Source organism: Narcine bancroftii, chromosome 1 (genome assembly GCF_036971445.1).
Source record: "Narcine bancroftii isolate sNarBan1 chromosome 1, sNarBan1.hap1, whole genome shotgun sequence".
NCBI lineage: Eukaryota > Metazoa > Chordata > Chondrichthyes > Torpediniformes > Narcinidae > Narcine > Narcine bancroftii.
This window is the reverse complement of record NC_091469.1, coordinates 119497750-119513709: the sequence shown is the minus strand read 5'-3', so window position 1 is coordinate 119513709 and position 15960 is coordinate 119497750. Positions and strand designations below refer to the sequence as shown.

General features: G+C 40.2%; 1 protein-coding gene and 1 long non-coding RNA gene across 11 annotated transcripts in view; one reads left to right on the top strand and one right to left on the bottom strand.

Moving 5' to 3' along the window:
• arhgef28a (Rho guanine nucleotide exchange factor (GEF) 28a) overlaps window positions 1–15960 on the bottom strand; it is a 378379-nt gene that overhangs the window by 54107 nt on the left and 308312 nt on the right. For all 9 annotated transcript variants that reach the window (XM_069937151.1, XM_069937160.1, XM_069937184.1 and 6 more), the window contains 2 exons: window positions 11460–11507; window positions 3672–4157 (listed from right to left, as the gene is read on the bottom strand). In XM_069937151.1, the coding sequence (XP_069793252.1) occupies window positions 3672–4157; window positions 11460–11507 (534 nt within the window). The remainder of the gene's footprint in view (window positions 1–3671; window positions 4158–11459; window positions 11508–15960) is intronic.
• The window catches only part of LOC138763307 (uncharacterized), a 104484-nt gene that overhangs the window by 59758 nt on the left and 28766 nt on the right, over window positions 1–15960 (top strand). The gene's annotated exons all lie outside the window — the stretch shown is intronic.

The window sequence follows — 15960 nt, the reverse complement described above, 5'->3', positions numbered from 1 at the left end:
TTTATAATTTAATGTGCTGGTATTATCACAACAATGGTTTGACACAAATTGGTGGTGGCAGAAAGGGATGGAGCTGGCCTCTGGGGCATTGCTCCTGCAACAAACAATTCTGTGCAATGAAACATTTCAAGACCTCTAAATTATAAATACATATTCGAAGAAAAAAATCAATGGCACTGATTTGTAAAGCAAAGATATAGATATTATTTAAGAAATTGAGACAATTGAGTAATTTTCCAATTATTTGACCGAATGTGAAACAGAAATTCTTAACCAGAAATTCTTTTGAATCAACTGCTGACTTTAAATGACCAGTTTGGAGCAGAAAACTTGCAATTGCATAGTAATGGAACTCGGGCTTAGAATCAGAAATCAGAATGAGTGGGCAATGGAAGTAGTCTAACTAGTTGAGTGCCTGTACTAAAACTGACCACAGGTAACTAGAATCCAAGTCCATTCTGTAGGTTTATGTGAAGCATCTGTTTTGTACAAAGCAATATTCTACAAGCAGACTGACCTTTTCTACCCATGGACCCTCCAGCTTCTCATTACTTGCTCAAAATTCCAGCATGTGCAGTTCCCATGTTTATTCTATAGGCAAATAGAACATAGAAACCTTATAGCATAATATAGACCCTTCGGTCCACAAAGTTGTGCCAAACAAGTCCCTACCTTAGAAATTACTAGGCTTTTCCAGAGCCTTCTATTTTTCTAAGCTTCATGTACCTATCCAAAAGTCTCTTAAAAAACCCTAACGTATCTGCCTCCATTCCCGTTGCCAGCAGCCCATTACACACACCCACCACTCTCTGTGTAAAAAACTTACCTCTGACATCTCTTCAGTATCTACTCCCCAGCACCTTAAACCCCTCTTGTGGCAACCATTTCAGCCCTGGGAAAAAGCCTCTGACTACCTTTACGATCAATGCCTCTCATCCTCTGCTGCTCCAAGGAGAAAAGGCCGAGTTCACTCAACCTATTTTCATAAGGCATGCTCCATAAACCAGGCAACATCCTTGTAAATCTCCTCTACTTCCACATCATTCTGGTAGTGAGGTGACCAGAACTGCGCACAGTACTCCAAATGGGGTCTGACCAGGGTCCTATACAGCTGCAACATTACCTCTTGGCTCCATAATTCAATTCAATTCATATGCCTTCTTAACCTCAGAATCAACCTGATCAGCTGCTTTGAGCATCCTATGGATTCAGACCTGAAGATCCATCTGATCCTCTACACTGCCAATAATCTTACCATTAATAGTATATTCTGCCATCATAATTGACCTACTAAAATGAACAACTTTACACTTACCTGGGTTGAACTCCATCTGACACTTTGCATCCTATCAATGTCCCACTGTAACCTTTGACCCCCCCTCCACACTATCCACAACACCCCCAACCTTTGTGTCATCAGCAAATTACTAACTCATCTCTCCATTTCCTCATCCAGGTCATTTATAAAAATCACAAAGAGTAAAGTTCCCAGAACAGATCCCTGAGGTACATCAATAGTCACTGACCTCCATGCAAAATATGACTTGTCTACAACCACTATTTGCCTTCTGTGGACAAGCCAGTTCCGGATCCACAAAGCAATGTCCCCTTGGATCTCCTTCCTCCTTACTTTCTCAATTAGCCTTGCATGGTCTACCTTATCAAATGCCTTGCTTAAATCCATATGCACTACGTCAACTGTTCTTCCTTCTTTCATCACATCCTCAAAAAATTCAATCAGGTTCATTAGGCATGACCTGACCTTGACAAAACCATGTTGACTCTTCCTAATGATATTATCCCTCTCCAAATGTTCATAAATCCTACCTCTCAGGATCTTCTCCATCATCTTACCAACCACTGAAGCAAGACTCACTGGTCTATAATTTCCTGAGCTATCTCTATTTCCTTTCTTGAATAAAGAAACAGCATCCGCAACCCTCCAATCCTCCGGTACCTCTCCTGTCCCCATTGAGGTTCAGCAATCTCCTCCCTCACCTCCCATAGTAGCCTGGGGTACAGCTAATCTTATCCAACTTGATGCCTTCCAAAATCTCCAGCACATCCTCTCTCTTAATATCTACGTGCTCGAGCTTTTCAGTCTGCTGAAACTCATTACTACAATCACCTCAAGATCCTTTTCCATAGTGAATACTGAGGAAAAGTACTCATTAAGTACCTCTGCGATTTCCTCTGGTTCCGTACACACCTTCCCACTGTCTCATTTGATAGGTCCTATTCTTTCACATCTTATCCTCTTCAGATACTTGTGGAATGCCTTGGGGTTTTCCTTAATCCTGTCCACCAAGGCCTTCTCATGGCCCCTTCTGCCTCTCCTAATTTCCTTTTTAAGCTCCTTCCTGTTAGCCTTATAATCTTCAGATCTCTAACATTACCTAGCTCTCTGAACCTTTTGTCAGCTGTTTTTATTCTTCATGACTAGATTTTTTTTTACTGTCTTTCTAAACCACGGTTCCCGTACTCTACTATAACTTCCCTGTCTCATTGGAACATACCTATGAAGAATTTCACACAAATATCCCCTGAACATTTGCCACATTTCTTCCGCACTCTTCCCTGAGAACATCTGATCCCAATTTAAGCCTCCAATTTCCTGCCTGATAGCCTCATAATGCCCCTTACTCCAATTAAATGTTTTTCTAACCTGCTTGTTCCTATCTCTCTCCAATCACTACCTCTAAAATGCTCTCCCACTGAGAAATCTGACACCTGACCAGGTTCATTTCCCAATACCAAATCAAGTACAGTACAGACTCTTGTAGGCTTATTTACATATTGTGTCAATAAACCTTCCTGAACACACCGAATGAACTCCACCCCATCTAAACCAATTGTTTGAAATTTTGAAATTAGATAAATGTTGTTGCATTAGTATTGTTTAATTGTCATTTAATAAAAATGACCCGGGGATAATGTCAGCTATGCAACCATTATTATTAAACATTTATCTTAATTTGGGCTCATGGATGGTTTATTTTATGAATTAAGTTCAGCACCCATGTTTAAATCATAAGGTGTTTTGGGAATGTCTTATGAGCAGTAAAAACAAAATTTGTCTTAGAGCTAGTATTTGAAGGAACACAGCATGGTGTTACCTGTTGGAAAGCAGTATGTTACCAATGATATACCTTGATTGTTGTTAATAAACATGGCAAATTGTACACTGCTGTTCAATAAAGTTAAGAAAAATACATTTTGAATTGATTCTTTGCTAAGATATTTGTAGGACATTGTACAAAAATTCTATTATTGTCTCAATCCTTACTGGTCATTATAAAATCTATGATAAAGCTGTTCTCTCTAATCACCATCTCTCTTCTTTGGCTTGGCTTCGCGGACGAAGATTTATGGAGGGGGTAAATGTCCACGTCAGCTGCAGGCTCGTTTGTGGCTGACAAGTCCGATGCGGGACAGGCAGACACGGTTGCAGCGGTTGCAGGGGAAAATTGGTGGGTTGTACTTCAACAGTAAATGGTTATTTAAAAACTAAGAACATGACATCATTGCACAGTTCATTATTTACTTGCAGCCAAGAAAAGGTATAGGAGAATGCTTTTAAAGTGCAAGTAGTGAGTATGATCTAAGATAAGACTTTTTGTTTTTCTAAATTATTTTCTGATTTTATTTTAATTACTTTGATTCCTCCATACCTGAGGGGATTCCTGTGGTAACATCATCACTGGCAAACTTCTCTGTCGACTGTGCTTCCAGGCATTTATTTGCCTCAGCTGTGTTTCCAGCTTATCTTTATCCTTTTCCACCATTCTCATTCCTTCCCTCAGTCTCTCCAGATTTTGCTGGTATTCTTCCCACTGTCTCTTTAGCTCTTCTTGCTTTTGCCACAGCTGCTCTGCCTCCACCTGAACCTTAGTCTCGCGTTCTTGCAGTCTACTCTCCCGGGCTGCTTGCTCCCTCTGCCGATGTTCGCATTCTTGCTCCCAGCGCTGTTGCTCGAGATGCAGTTGGTTTTGAAGTTTGCGCACGTGTGCCAGTTCCTCCCTTTGCTTCTCCATGTTGCGTTGTTTCTCCTGTTCAAGTATATTTCCACGGGGGCTGTGGGCGTGAGCTATTCGCTCGCGCTCCTGCAAGATCAGGCGCTGCACTTCAATGTAACTGTCCTGGATGGTCACTGCAGCCTGAAAGAAAAACAAAGAATGACCAGAGTATATCAGCTGTCCTGACCTATCCAGCTGCTTAACAGTGTGGTACTGTTCCTGAAGAGGAATGGATCAGGGCCATAAGAGTGGCAGAGAGGATCGCAGGAGTCAGATGTGACTATTAGAATCTTGTCTGGAGGGCATGCAAAATTATTGAGGACCCCTTCCACCCCTCATACAGCATCTTTCAGCTGCTCCTGTTGGGAAAGTGATACCAGAGTATCAAAGCTAGCACCACCAGGCTGAGGAACAACTTCTTCCCATGGGAAGTGAGAGTGCTGAATGACCTAAGGAACTGCTCACCCTGACCATCTGAGACTCTCATATTCATGAAACAATTTTAAAAAATGTATTTGCGTATATAAATACTTGTCCTGCACATGCATTGTTTGTCCATATATGTTTCGTGTTTGGTTAGTGTTTACGAGGACCAGAGAATGCTGTTTCATCAGGTTGAACTGATGACAATAAACCTGAGAAAAACACTAAAGTCTGCACTGTTTGACCTGCTGAGTTTCTCTAGCATTGTGTTTTGACAATAAATTTGACTTTACTAGGCGACTTTCATACAGTCTGGCACAAATATGTTTTAATTCCTAAATATGGCTTTCCTCACAAGCATGTGTAATGTACACATATTAATTTCTGAGTATATTGATTCAGAAGCTTACCCACCAGTTCAAAAACACAGCAATTTAATTCAAATGTGCTCAGTGTTCGTGTGTGTGTAATATCAGGCAACAATGATGCTATGAGATAGAAAAAAATGTACCTTTAACGTAGTGAAAGGTGCTTCGAAGAAAAGTTAACAAATAAAATCTTGAAATAGAAAACAAATAACACTGAAGATGCTGTAATGTGCAATAAAACAAAATGCTGGAAGAGGCCAGCCAGCAACATCGATGGCGACAGAAACCAGTGAATGCTCCAGGTTGAAGACCCTTCATCCGAACTTGTGCTCAAGTAATGTCAGAACAAATATCGAAGTTGAGCTAAGTGTGGAGATATTAGGGAATAATACCAAAAAGTTTGTTAAAGAATAGGTTTTAAAGAGCTTCTTAAAGTTGAGTATAGATGTCTGAAGCTTAAAAGCTGTGCCAGTGGTGGTAGAGGAGTTAAATCCAACAATTCTCAGAGGGTCAGTACTGGAACAGTACTGGGATGGTTCTAGGGCTTGAAAAGATTTCTGTAGTGCAGAAAAGTAAACACATGGAGAGATTTTCACTCTGAAATTCACACTTTAAAATCAAAACACAGTAAACACTCAATTGAGAGGTGAATGGCACATAGTGAGAGCAAGAACTCAGATGCTGAAGTTTTAAATGACTTTAACCATATGGAAACAAGAATGAGGGAGGCCAACCAGCCTCCTGCTAGAGTAGTCAGGGCTAGTGGTAACAAAGACCTGGCCAACGATATAAGCAGCAATTGAACAGAGTTAACAAGCGGGTAACACCAGGTATTGCACTGTCGGAGGTTAAATGTAAGGGGCATGGATGCAGTTAATGGGAGGACTAAAAAATACTGATGTAAGAGAGATCTGGGGGATCCAGATCCAGGACACCTTGAAAGTAGCCACGCAAGTAGATTGGATGGTAAAAGAGGTGCTTAGCAATGTTCCCTCTGATTTTTAGTCGGCAGTGTGTGCAAAAATCTTACGTTGTGCAATTTTGTTTCATGAGACAAAAGGATGTGCACACTGAATGCTTGGACAAATGTAAACTTGAAATGATTTCAAGATCATTTTGGCACAGCCTATCTCTCATTGCTATAAAAGTGTATTGCATGTTTTAATATATAATGCAAGTGGACACGTTGATTTATTTTGTGCACAAGCACACAGCTTAGCAGGAACAGTGGTGCTTAGAATGCTTGCTTTCCTTCATTTGGGCAGGATGTTGGTCACGAGAGTAAGCAAGTTATGTTGTAGCTGATTAAAATGTTAGACTGGCTGCACATGGAGCATTGTGCGTAATCCTGGTCACTCCATTTCAGGAAGGATGTGAAAGGGTACAGAAGAGATTTACCATTCTGCTGCCAGGATTAGAGGATGTGAGTTATGGGGAGAGGATGGACACACTTGGGTTGTTTCTCTGAAGAATGGGAGGCTGACGTGAGATCTGATAAATGTGTATACAATTACAAGAGGCGCAATTAAAGTCTATAGGGTAAAAAAAAAATCGCATACTAGATGACATGGATTAAAGTGAAAGGGGTAGGGGAGGGGGGGGGAAAGAGTTCAAAAGATGTGCAGGGTAATTTGTTTTTTGTTTTCTTTAAGCAAAGAGTGGGAGGTGCCTGGAATGGACTGACAGGAACAGCGATGGAAACAGAAATGATAATAGCATTTAAGAGGCTTTTCAATAGAAACATGAAATATGCAGGGTTCAGGAGGATATGGGTAATGTGCAAGCAGAAAAGTTGTAGTTTAATTGGAGTACCCTTATTTGGTTCAGACATCATGAGGTGAAGGCCTATTCCTATGCTACACTATATTCTATTATCATGGACAGAAATGGTTGGTCCATGTTTCAGGTGCAAATCCTTTGTTGAGACTAAGGTAGGAAGTGGCAATATCAAGTATATCAAGGGGAAATAGTAGGGGGGGGGGAAGGGTAGGCTAGGAGATGACAGAAGGTTGGAGAGGTGGAAAAGAGGTAGAAGGTGAGACAATTTGGAAGGGTTGGAGAGAAAAGTAATAATGGATATGGGTAAAGAAGAGGTGAAAAACAGTGAAACCAGACAAGAGTAAAGGAGGAAAATTGGAAAAATCATCACTCATGCCATTGAGTTAAAGGCAGTGCCAAGCAAAATATGATGTGTTGTCCTTCTAGTTTATATTTAGCCTGACGCCATGACTGAGGCCATGGACAGATATGTCTGCATGGGAATTGTGAGGAGAGTTAGAGCAGGAATGAGCTCTTTACAGGTGAATTAGAGGGAGACAATGAAGTGCGATGCACTGAAGACAAATGGTCAGGATGTATTGATGGAGTAAGAAAAATAAGTCTGGACTAGTATCACTGACTGATGACTGGCAGTAAAAATGGCCAGTTCAGAGAGAGGCACAAAAAAACTAAGTTGTACCAGTGAATAATGGGTCTGGAAGGCAACAACATGCCCATACAGAAAATGAGATGCTGCTTCTCAAGCTTAGGATGGGCCCTGTTATATCTGTGCAGGAACCTACAGGCATGTCAGAATGGGAATGGAAATGGAATGGAGCACTAAACTGACAGGAAACAGGAAGCTTACTGTTACCCCTGCGGATTTAATGCAGGTGCTCTTCAAAACATTTACCCATTTGTCAGTTGGTTTCTCCAGTGTAGAGGAGACTATGTTATAATGAATCCATTACACTACTCTGGCAGAAAGACTAAAACAAATTTTGGTTACCTGGATGGTATGAAGGAAAGAAGTGGAAAGATAGTTGTGGCAACTGCTGCGCTTGCATGGGAAAGTGAGATGGGGACAGAGAGTGGTTGGTGACAATGGAAGAGTGAACCAGGAAGCCCCTTCGAAATGATGAAAGGGAAGGAGAGAAGAGCAAGGCATGTGTGGGGAAATCGTGTTATAATTGGAGGAATCTGGTGTGGAAGGTGAAGCCTGGGAAACTGTCCTTGATTTGTCCAAGGGGAAAGGGAATGATAGGCAACATGAAGAAAGTAGAAGAGATGTGGTAAAGGGCTCTGTTCACTATGGCACAGGAAGATGGAAGACATTTCACAAGAGAGATAGTGTCAATGGATGGAAAACAGAGTTCATGACACAGACAGAAGTCAATGTCTTTGGTCTTTCCTATAACAAAAACCATATTAACATCATTCAAAGGTAACTCAGACATTTATAAAAAAAAGTTTCAGTACTTTAGAAGCAAAGTTGATGTGATTCAGTTTCACATGGGCTGGCACCAAACCAGCATTACATGAGGATTAACATCACCGGCTGCATACTCTACATTCTTCATGTCAGCAAAACTTGCTCAGATTTTCATTCAACATTTCAGACCATGTGTTGAGTTTGGTTAAGGCATGCTTCATCGTCAATGAAAATGCAAGCCTGGTCACAGGAAATAAAAACAGGAGGTGGCTATTCAACATTTTTAACCAGCTCTGCCATTCAATAAATTCATCTCTGATCCTATGCCCCAGGACCACTTTCCCATCTCATCTGTGATCCTAGCAGATGAAATGGAACACTGTCCAGTCATTAACAAATATCACTAATTATCTGTGCCAATTGTAGCATTTTTGTTTCTAATTCCAACACTATGTTCAAGTTCCACCACAAAAAACTTTAGCACACCAAAGTGCAGGACTGAGGAATCGAAGTTTTATTACATAAGGAGCAGGCACAAGAGTGGACAGACAACTCTTTGAACATGCTCCACCATCCAGAGACATCCTGATTGATCTAATCTTGGCCTCAACAAGGTTTTCCAACTCTCTCCCCATTCCTCTCTACTTTAAACAGCTGTCAGCCTCCATCTTGAATATATTTAATGGTTCTGTCTCCACAGCTCTCTGGGGTAGATAATTGCCAAATTGATCACTCTTTGAGAGAAAAATGAAATCCTTAATGCTGTTTGAAATGGGTGATTTCTTGTTCTGAAACTATGCCTCCGAGGGGGAAACTGTGATTCACAGGGTGAAATATCCTTCTAAAGTCACCAGTCTATCCCGCTCAGAATGTTTCGCATTTCAGTAAGACCATCTCTCAGTCTTCTATGGATGTAGGCCCAACTTGTTCAACCTTTCTTCTTACATTAACTCTCAACCCAACAATCAACCAGGGAGCCTGCTCCACCCTGCTCCAATGCAAACACATCCTTCTTTTAATATAAAGTTTATCAAAACCCTTGTACTGTTTCCATGGCCTTGCCTTAAAGATCACTGTCCTGTTTAACTTTATTGTTTTGCTTTGCCCAGATGCTGCATGACTGAGTGTTTCCATCATTTTCTGCTTTTGTACTAATTTTATGCATCATCCTTTCACTCCTTCACTGCAGGTTGTCCCTCTTTGCATGCTCTCATTTCTCCCTCTGAGTTTCCAGAGTCATCAGGTAACAACATGGAAGGAGGCCACATGCCAATTATTTGCAGAGAGTTAGTTCAACTTCAGCTCTCAAAAAGAACTGGTCCTATTCCTCTTGCCTTTCCCCATACCCCTAGAATTATTTTTCATTCAACTAGAGGTTAAGTTATTTTTTAAAGCAAGTTAGTGTTCAGTTCCATGTCAGGCTGTACATTCAAAATAGTAGCCAATCACCAAGTTCCTTCTCACATGATTATTTTACCAATCATCTACCTCTGGTTCTCTGGTACTTTTGACCATTCTACCCACAGACCAGATTCATAAGTCTTAGAGTTCTACAATATGGAAACAAGCCCTTCACTTAACTTAGTCCATGTTGACCAAACTGCCTATCTAAGCTAATCCCATTTGCCTGTGTTTGGATCATATTCCTCTAAACCTCTCCTATCCATGTACATGTAAAGTACCTTTCAAATTATAATTGCCCCTGCCTCTATTACTTCCTCTGCAGCCTGTTGCTTCTACCCACCATCCACTCTGTAAGAAAGGTGTCCCTCAAGTAGACCCTTTTAAGTCTCTCCTTTTATCTATGATCACGGTCAGGGGCCCAAAACAGGCCTTTCAAGTGAAGCAACACCTGTACATCCAGAGGACTTATTGACTGCATCTGGTGCTCCCTTTGTGGCATTCTCTACATCGGAGAGACTAGTCGCAGACTGGGAGATCGCTTCACTCAGCACCTCCTCTCCACTAGCAACACAGCGACCTCCCAGTGGCCAACCATTTCAATTCTGAGTCACACTCCAATGCTCACATTTCTGTCCATGGCCTTGTGTACTATCCCACCCAGTTGACCCACAAATTGGAGGAACAACACCTTATTTTCCATCTGGGCACTCTCCAGCCACATGGCACCAACATTGACTTTACTGCTTTCCACTAAACCCACTCGCCTTTTCTTTCCCTTCCCTCCTTTCTTGCCTTTCCAGTTCTTACATCCACCCAGCCCTGCCAGTTCTCTCCCTCTCTCTGCTGCTGTCCCCTCCCTCCTTTCTCCACCTATCATCTCCTGCCTTTGCCACCCCCTTTCATCCCCCCTCCACTCTTTTGTTTGGATGGCTGGCCACATTTTATCACACTTTGATGGCAGGCTCAAGCCTGAAATATCATTTCTGTATCTTTGCCTTTGCTATATAAAAGCCATTGTTTGACCTGCTGAGCTTCTCCAGCATTTTGTGCTTTTACTACCTGTACCCCAAAGTCGCTATGTTCTACAACAATTGCCAGGCCCCACCATTCATTGAGAAAATCCAGCCCTGATCTTAACTTACCAAAATACAACACCTTACATTGGTCAAGTTAAATTTAATTTGCCATTACTTGTCCCATTTTTCAGTTCTTCTAAATCCTGTTGTAATTTCAGATAAACGTCGTAGTCTATTATTACAGCAATTCTGATGTCACCTACAAACTTACTAACCATGCTATCTTTCATCCATTCTGAATACAGGCACTACATTGCTATAAATTACATTGTTATCATAGTGCCAGGAAAGCAGGTTCAAATCTGGCACTGTCTGTATGGAGTTTGTACGTTCTCCCCGTATCTGTGTGGATTTCTTCCAGGTGCTCTGGTTTCATCCCATGTTCCAAAGACGTACAGGGTTAGTAGGTTAATTGGTCACATGGGTTTATTTGGGCAGTGCAGGTTCATGGGCTGGAAGGGCCTGTTATCATGCGGTATCCAAATCAAACCTCTCGACCTTCTCCGGTCTAAGGAATGGACATTAAAGAAGCCATCGAGGGAAGGGCGGGTATTGTAGAGGTTTTGCAGAAAACAAAAACTGCTTAAGCTCCGACCACAACAATCACTAAGCTTTAAAATAATCTAGAAACTCCTACTCTTCTCATTGCAACATTCAGTAGAAATTGGTCAGTAGCAAACCTGTAGTAATGGACATCTTAAAATATAATGTTGGAAGGTACATCCACATTTGTTGAGCTCACAGCAATGTCTGATCACTACGGACACCAGCAGGTAAAATTATCATATATTTTAACTTTGCAGCCTCAGGAATTACACTACCAATGCATGTGCCAATGCAGCACACACCAAACTCAACACTTGGTAAATCTGAAGCACTCAGACAATAGATTTCTCAATCGATTGTTTTGCAGTTGTTGCTTTTAGAAAATTTGTAATCAGGTCAAAATGGACATATCTGATTAAAGACAAAATTAATTTACCTGTAAACTGTATAGAAGCTGAGTGAGGTTCTGGACACTGTGAACAATCTACGAGAAGAAATAAAATTATTTAATAAATTGAATAAATTTATTGATTCCTTTTTTATGATAACATTCTATCCCCCATTCAATAGTAAGAGTCAAAAGCAGTGACTATGTCACACTCATTGACATACCAGATAGACACATCTCGTACAGTGAGTTACCAATTTTGGTGCTGAAACAGTTAAGGGAGATGATGGTAACAAACATTCATGACAAATCTACTCACTAGCATCGCTACCACAACTGTACTTGCTCCTATCCTCCATCCTGTCAGGATTTCATTCCATTCTCTTAGTTTCTCCATATCTGTAATCATCTGCTCCCATTATGAGATTTTCCACATTGGCTTCTATGAGATGTCTTTCTCTCTATTCTATTGATCCCATCTCATCTACTTCCTGAACAGCCTCTCCTTGACAGAGTAAAAAAAGCTTCCACCCCATCTGCCACCTCATTCAATAGATCATTCTTCACAACTTACACCACCTTCAACAAGATTCCACCATCGGACGAATCTTCCTTACACTCGCCTTTCCACGTGTCAAAGGGACTATTTTCTTTGAGATTTTATGATCTGCCCTTCCAATTTCACCATTTCTCACTTTTTTTATGCAAATGATAGAAGATGCAACACATGCCCTTTCACTTACCTGTTTTCCTGGCATCCATGGATCAAAAAGTCCTTTTCAGTAAAGCAATGATTCACTTGCACTACATTTGGCCCTCACAATAGGCATGGTAATTGCATTGAGGAGCATCTGTGACCCTGACTTTCCCATTGACTGCACTATAATAAGGCACAACATAAGCTTAAGGAACAGCACCTTGAATGCTGTCTGACTCAAAATCAAACTCCATTATTTTAAGTAACCCAATTTTACTGTTTGTATCAGTACTAATCAGTTCTGCCGTAGGCTACAATATATATTGACTCAGCAATACTTTCTCCACTAACACTGTTTAATCTGCTGGGTATTTTCACAGCTCTTATCTGCATTTCACAGCTCAACAACTCCTACATGTTCTTTTCTTTGTGTTTTCTCTCTCTAACAATATTAATCAGATGGCTTCATCAACAGTTGAATGCCATAGCAACCCAAGTCTTAACCTATCTGATTTTCACCTTATGTCCTATCCATTCCTTCCTACCCCCTCAATGACTTAAAACTAACTTGTTTTCTCTCTTTTCCAGTTCTGAGGAAGGATTTTTGACCTGAGGTTTCTTTTTCCAATGATACTACCCGAGACAGCCGATTGGTCATGGCTGTTGTGGTTGTGTTGGGTTCCTCCAACAACTCATTTATTGCTTCAGATTCCAGCATCTGTAGTTTCTTGTGTCTTGATTAATGATCTCACTTTATGTTGGTAGTAGGAGGCCAGGCCTTTCAGAAATGTGTGTGGGGAATTTGGGCACTGCCCACAATCTTTCTATCAATAAGTTCAAAGGATTGATAAAGTGTACAATGCATGACTGAATTTCTAATCTGTCCTCCCAATGCAAGGTCACCGTTTACAAGAGTAATCCCATTCCAAAAAAACTAAAATTATTACGAATACAATAAATTACTCCATCTTGTTCAATTTGCAGATACCTTACCACTAGCATTAATAGAACATAAGTGAAAAATTGAGGCTTCCAAGCAAAAACTAACTCAGAACTTTTCAGGACTGATAAAATGTTATTCTGCGTTCAAGTCATGGATAAGGCATAATTTTCTGCACTAAAAATAGAAGAATGAACACAAGCAAAGCACTCTTGCTGATGTCCATTTGCCCATCTTTCTTGTTTATTTAGCTATCATTACCAGAAAACGATCTGTTAATTTTTATCTTTTCAATATTTCAAATAACTCGGTGATGCTTTTAGAGAACAGTTTCCAGTTAAAATTATCATATGAAAGAAAGGTCTTCAAAGTTCTCATTTTAAGGGCATACTTGCCTCTACTCCCATTTGAAGGATATGTCCTCTGCATATATATTATTAAATAGTTATATTGTCTTAATTACTATTGTTCCGATTGCTGTTCAATTTCTAAATGGAAAATAATCCCAGTTTATGGAACTTTTAAATTCATAATTAAATCTAGGGAACAGTCATGAACTAAATCATAAAACTATTGTCCTTCACAAAACTATCTACACTTGCAATAAATTAAAAGTAGTATTCTTTTGTCTTTTACATTTCGTGTTTCCATTGACAATTTTGATTTATTGCAAAATACATTCATCATAACTTGACCACATTACAGACAAAACAAAAACAGCTCAAAACTATGTAACACATTATTCGTCTCCCACTGCACTGAGACAGCAAAATATCTGAGAAGAATTTTGCAAAATTAATAATTTTCCCAAGGAAAAAAATACATACACAATAATTTCTTCAGGAAAATAACAAGAATAAAATGAATTTTTCTCTTTTGTTCATCTTCTGCCATCTTGAGACAGTCCAAAGAATTGCAGAGATTCTAAGATTTAAATGCTCTTTAGAATCTCTGAGAACAAAAGAATTAATTAAAAGCAGACGTCTGATTCATGCTGTCAGTTCATAGGTGCTCAGCCTCTCAAACTGCATTTGGCAACACAGTACCAAGTACAAAGTCTGTGGACAAATTTCAACACTAATATAATATAAGTGAATGCTTTACAAACTTTAGTTTCGGCTCTACCTCTTGTGAAGTAAAGACAAAATTTCAAGAAACAAGTTGATGCTAGAAATGAGGGTTTGGGACAATAATACATCTAATCCACCTGATTGAATGCCCTAAGATGGACCAAATAAGCTTTTCTCTACATGCTGTTATTTTGTAGTTTTAGATTCTTATACAACAATGCATCCAGCTGCATTTTACATCTCACAGAATTTTCAAGGTCCTTGGTTATTTTTTTAAGTCCAAAAACCCCTGTCAGGTTAGTTTGTGCAATGGTGATTGTTACCTGCAGGAAACAATGGGAACAAACAAATAGAAACCTGCCTCAAAGTTTTCACTGCAATTTCTTGCTTTTATTTTCACCATCAACATACTGGATACATTATAATATTTGGAGCATTCATCATCAGGATTTAGCAAAAACCTCATGTAAATGGAGACCAAGTTATGGTGTATATATTCATCCAAAAAATCTGAATGGCTGATGTAATCACTATCAAGCAAAACCTGGATTGAAATACATGATGTTTAGATAATACAAAACGTCTATGGATAGGCTGAGCTGAGGCAATAAACAAACGTGGAAAATAGGCACAGATCCAACTGGGAAAGCCCTTGTATATTTTCCAAACAAATATTTACCTTACATCGATAAACTCTGGCAGTCGTGTTTGGAAGTAGGGGTTGGGAGTGGGGTGGGGGAGGGAGGGAGGGTGATGACTGGAGAAAATAACCAGTCTTGTGGTGTTGGAGAGGGGAGAGGAATTAGCCTGTCATAAGATCAAAAGATATAGGAGCAGAAGTAGGCCCATTGACTCATCATCTTCTGCTCCAGCATTCTAATCAGGAGCTGATCCATATCAGCCCCATTCCCCAGCTTTCTCCCTGTAACCCTCCTCGATGCCCTGACTAATCAAATACCTGTCAATCTCTGCCTTAAATATAGCAAACGATCTCGCTTCTACAGCCGCCCATGGCAACAAGTTCCACAGACTCACGACCCTCTGACTAAAGACATTTTTCTGCATCTCTTTTTGAATTGATGCTCTTTTATCCTGAAGTTGTGCCATCTTGCCTTAGACAAGAGGTGGCGTGGGAGGAGGTTAAGATGGAAAGGCCAATATATTCCTGCAGAATATCATGAACAGGGCTGGGATGCAGATGGTGCTTGAAAGGGGCAGCAGGGCAAAGGCAGGCCAGGCTGCAAGGTCAAGGAGAGGCAGAGATCAGGTATTAAAGGAAAATTCTGGAGACCAATTTGGGTGTGGCTAGTTAAGTTTTTTTTATGAGGAGAATATGGTGATTTGGAGCTGTTTGACTTCCATTGCTGCTAAACCTGTTCAGTGCTGACAGTGTCAAACCACAGTGTCCTCGAGGTGTACAATGATGGATGCCCCTGGGCCAGTGCGGTTCCTAACCCCCCCTGCAACGTTCATTTGAATGTTGGCTCCATCATGAGCCCTTGTTGCAGAAATCGTGCCAGGATCACAAGGGTGATTCACCACAGGATTGGTCCTGTCATGATTTTGACAAAGAAATAGCTTTAAACAGCAATTTATTAGTTTGATTTGATTTTTTTTTCCATTCCATTGCATTGAAACAACTAGCATTGTGCGATCCAATTTCCAGGAATACGTTATCAACGTCAAAAAATAAATTAAATATCTTGTCAAAACAACTTACTGCTGCCGAATCCAATAAAATCAATAATGCCTTTGGAATAAAAGCTTTGTGAAAAGTAATCTAAAATTCAGGCAGTGTAGAAAAATCACAATATAAGCAGAAAAATGATCTTTTATTTATAT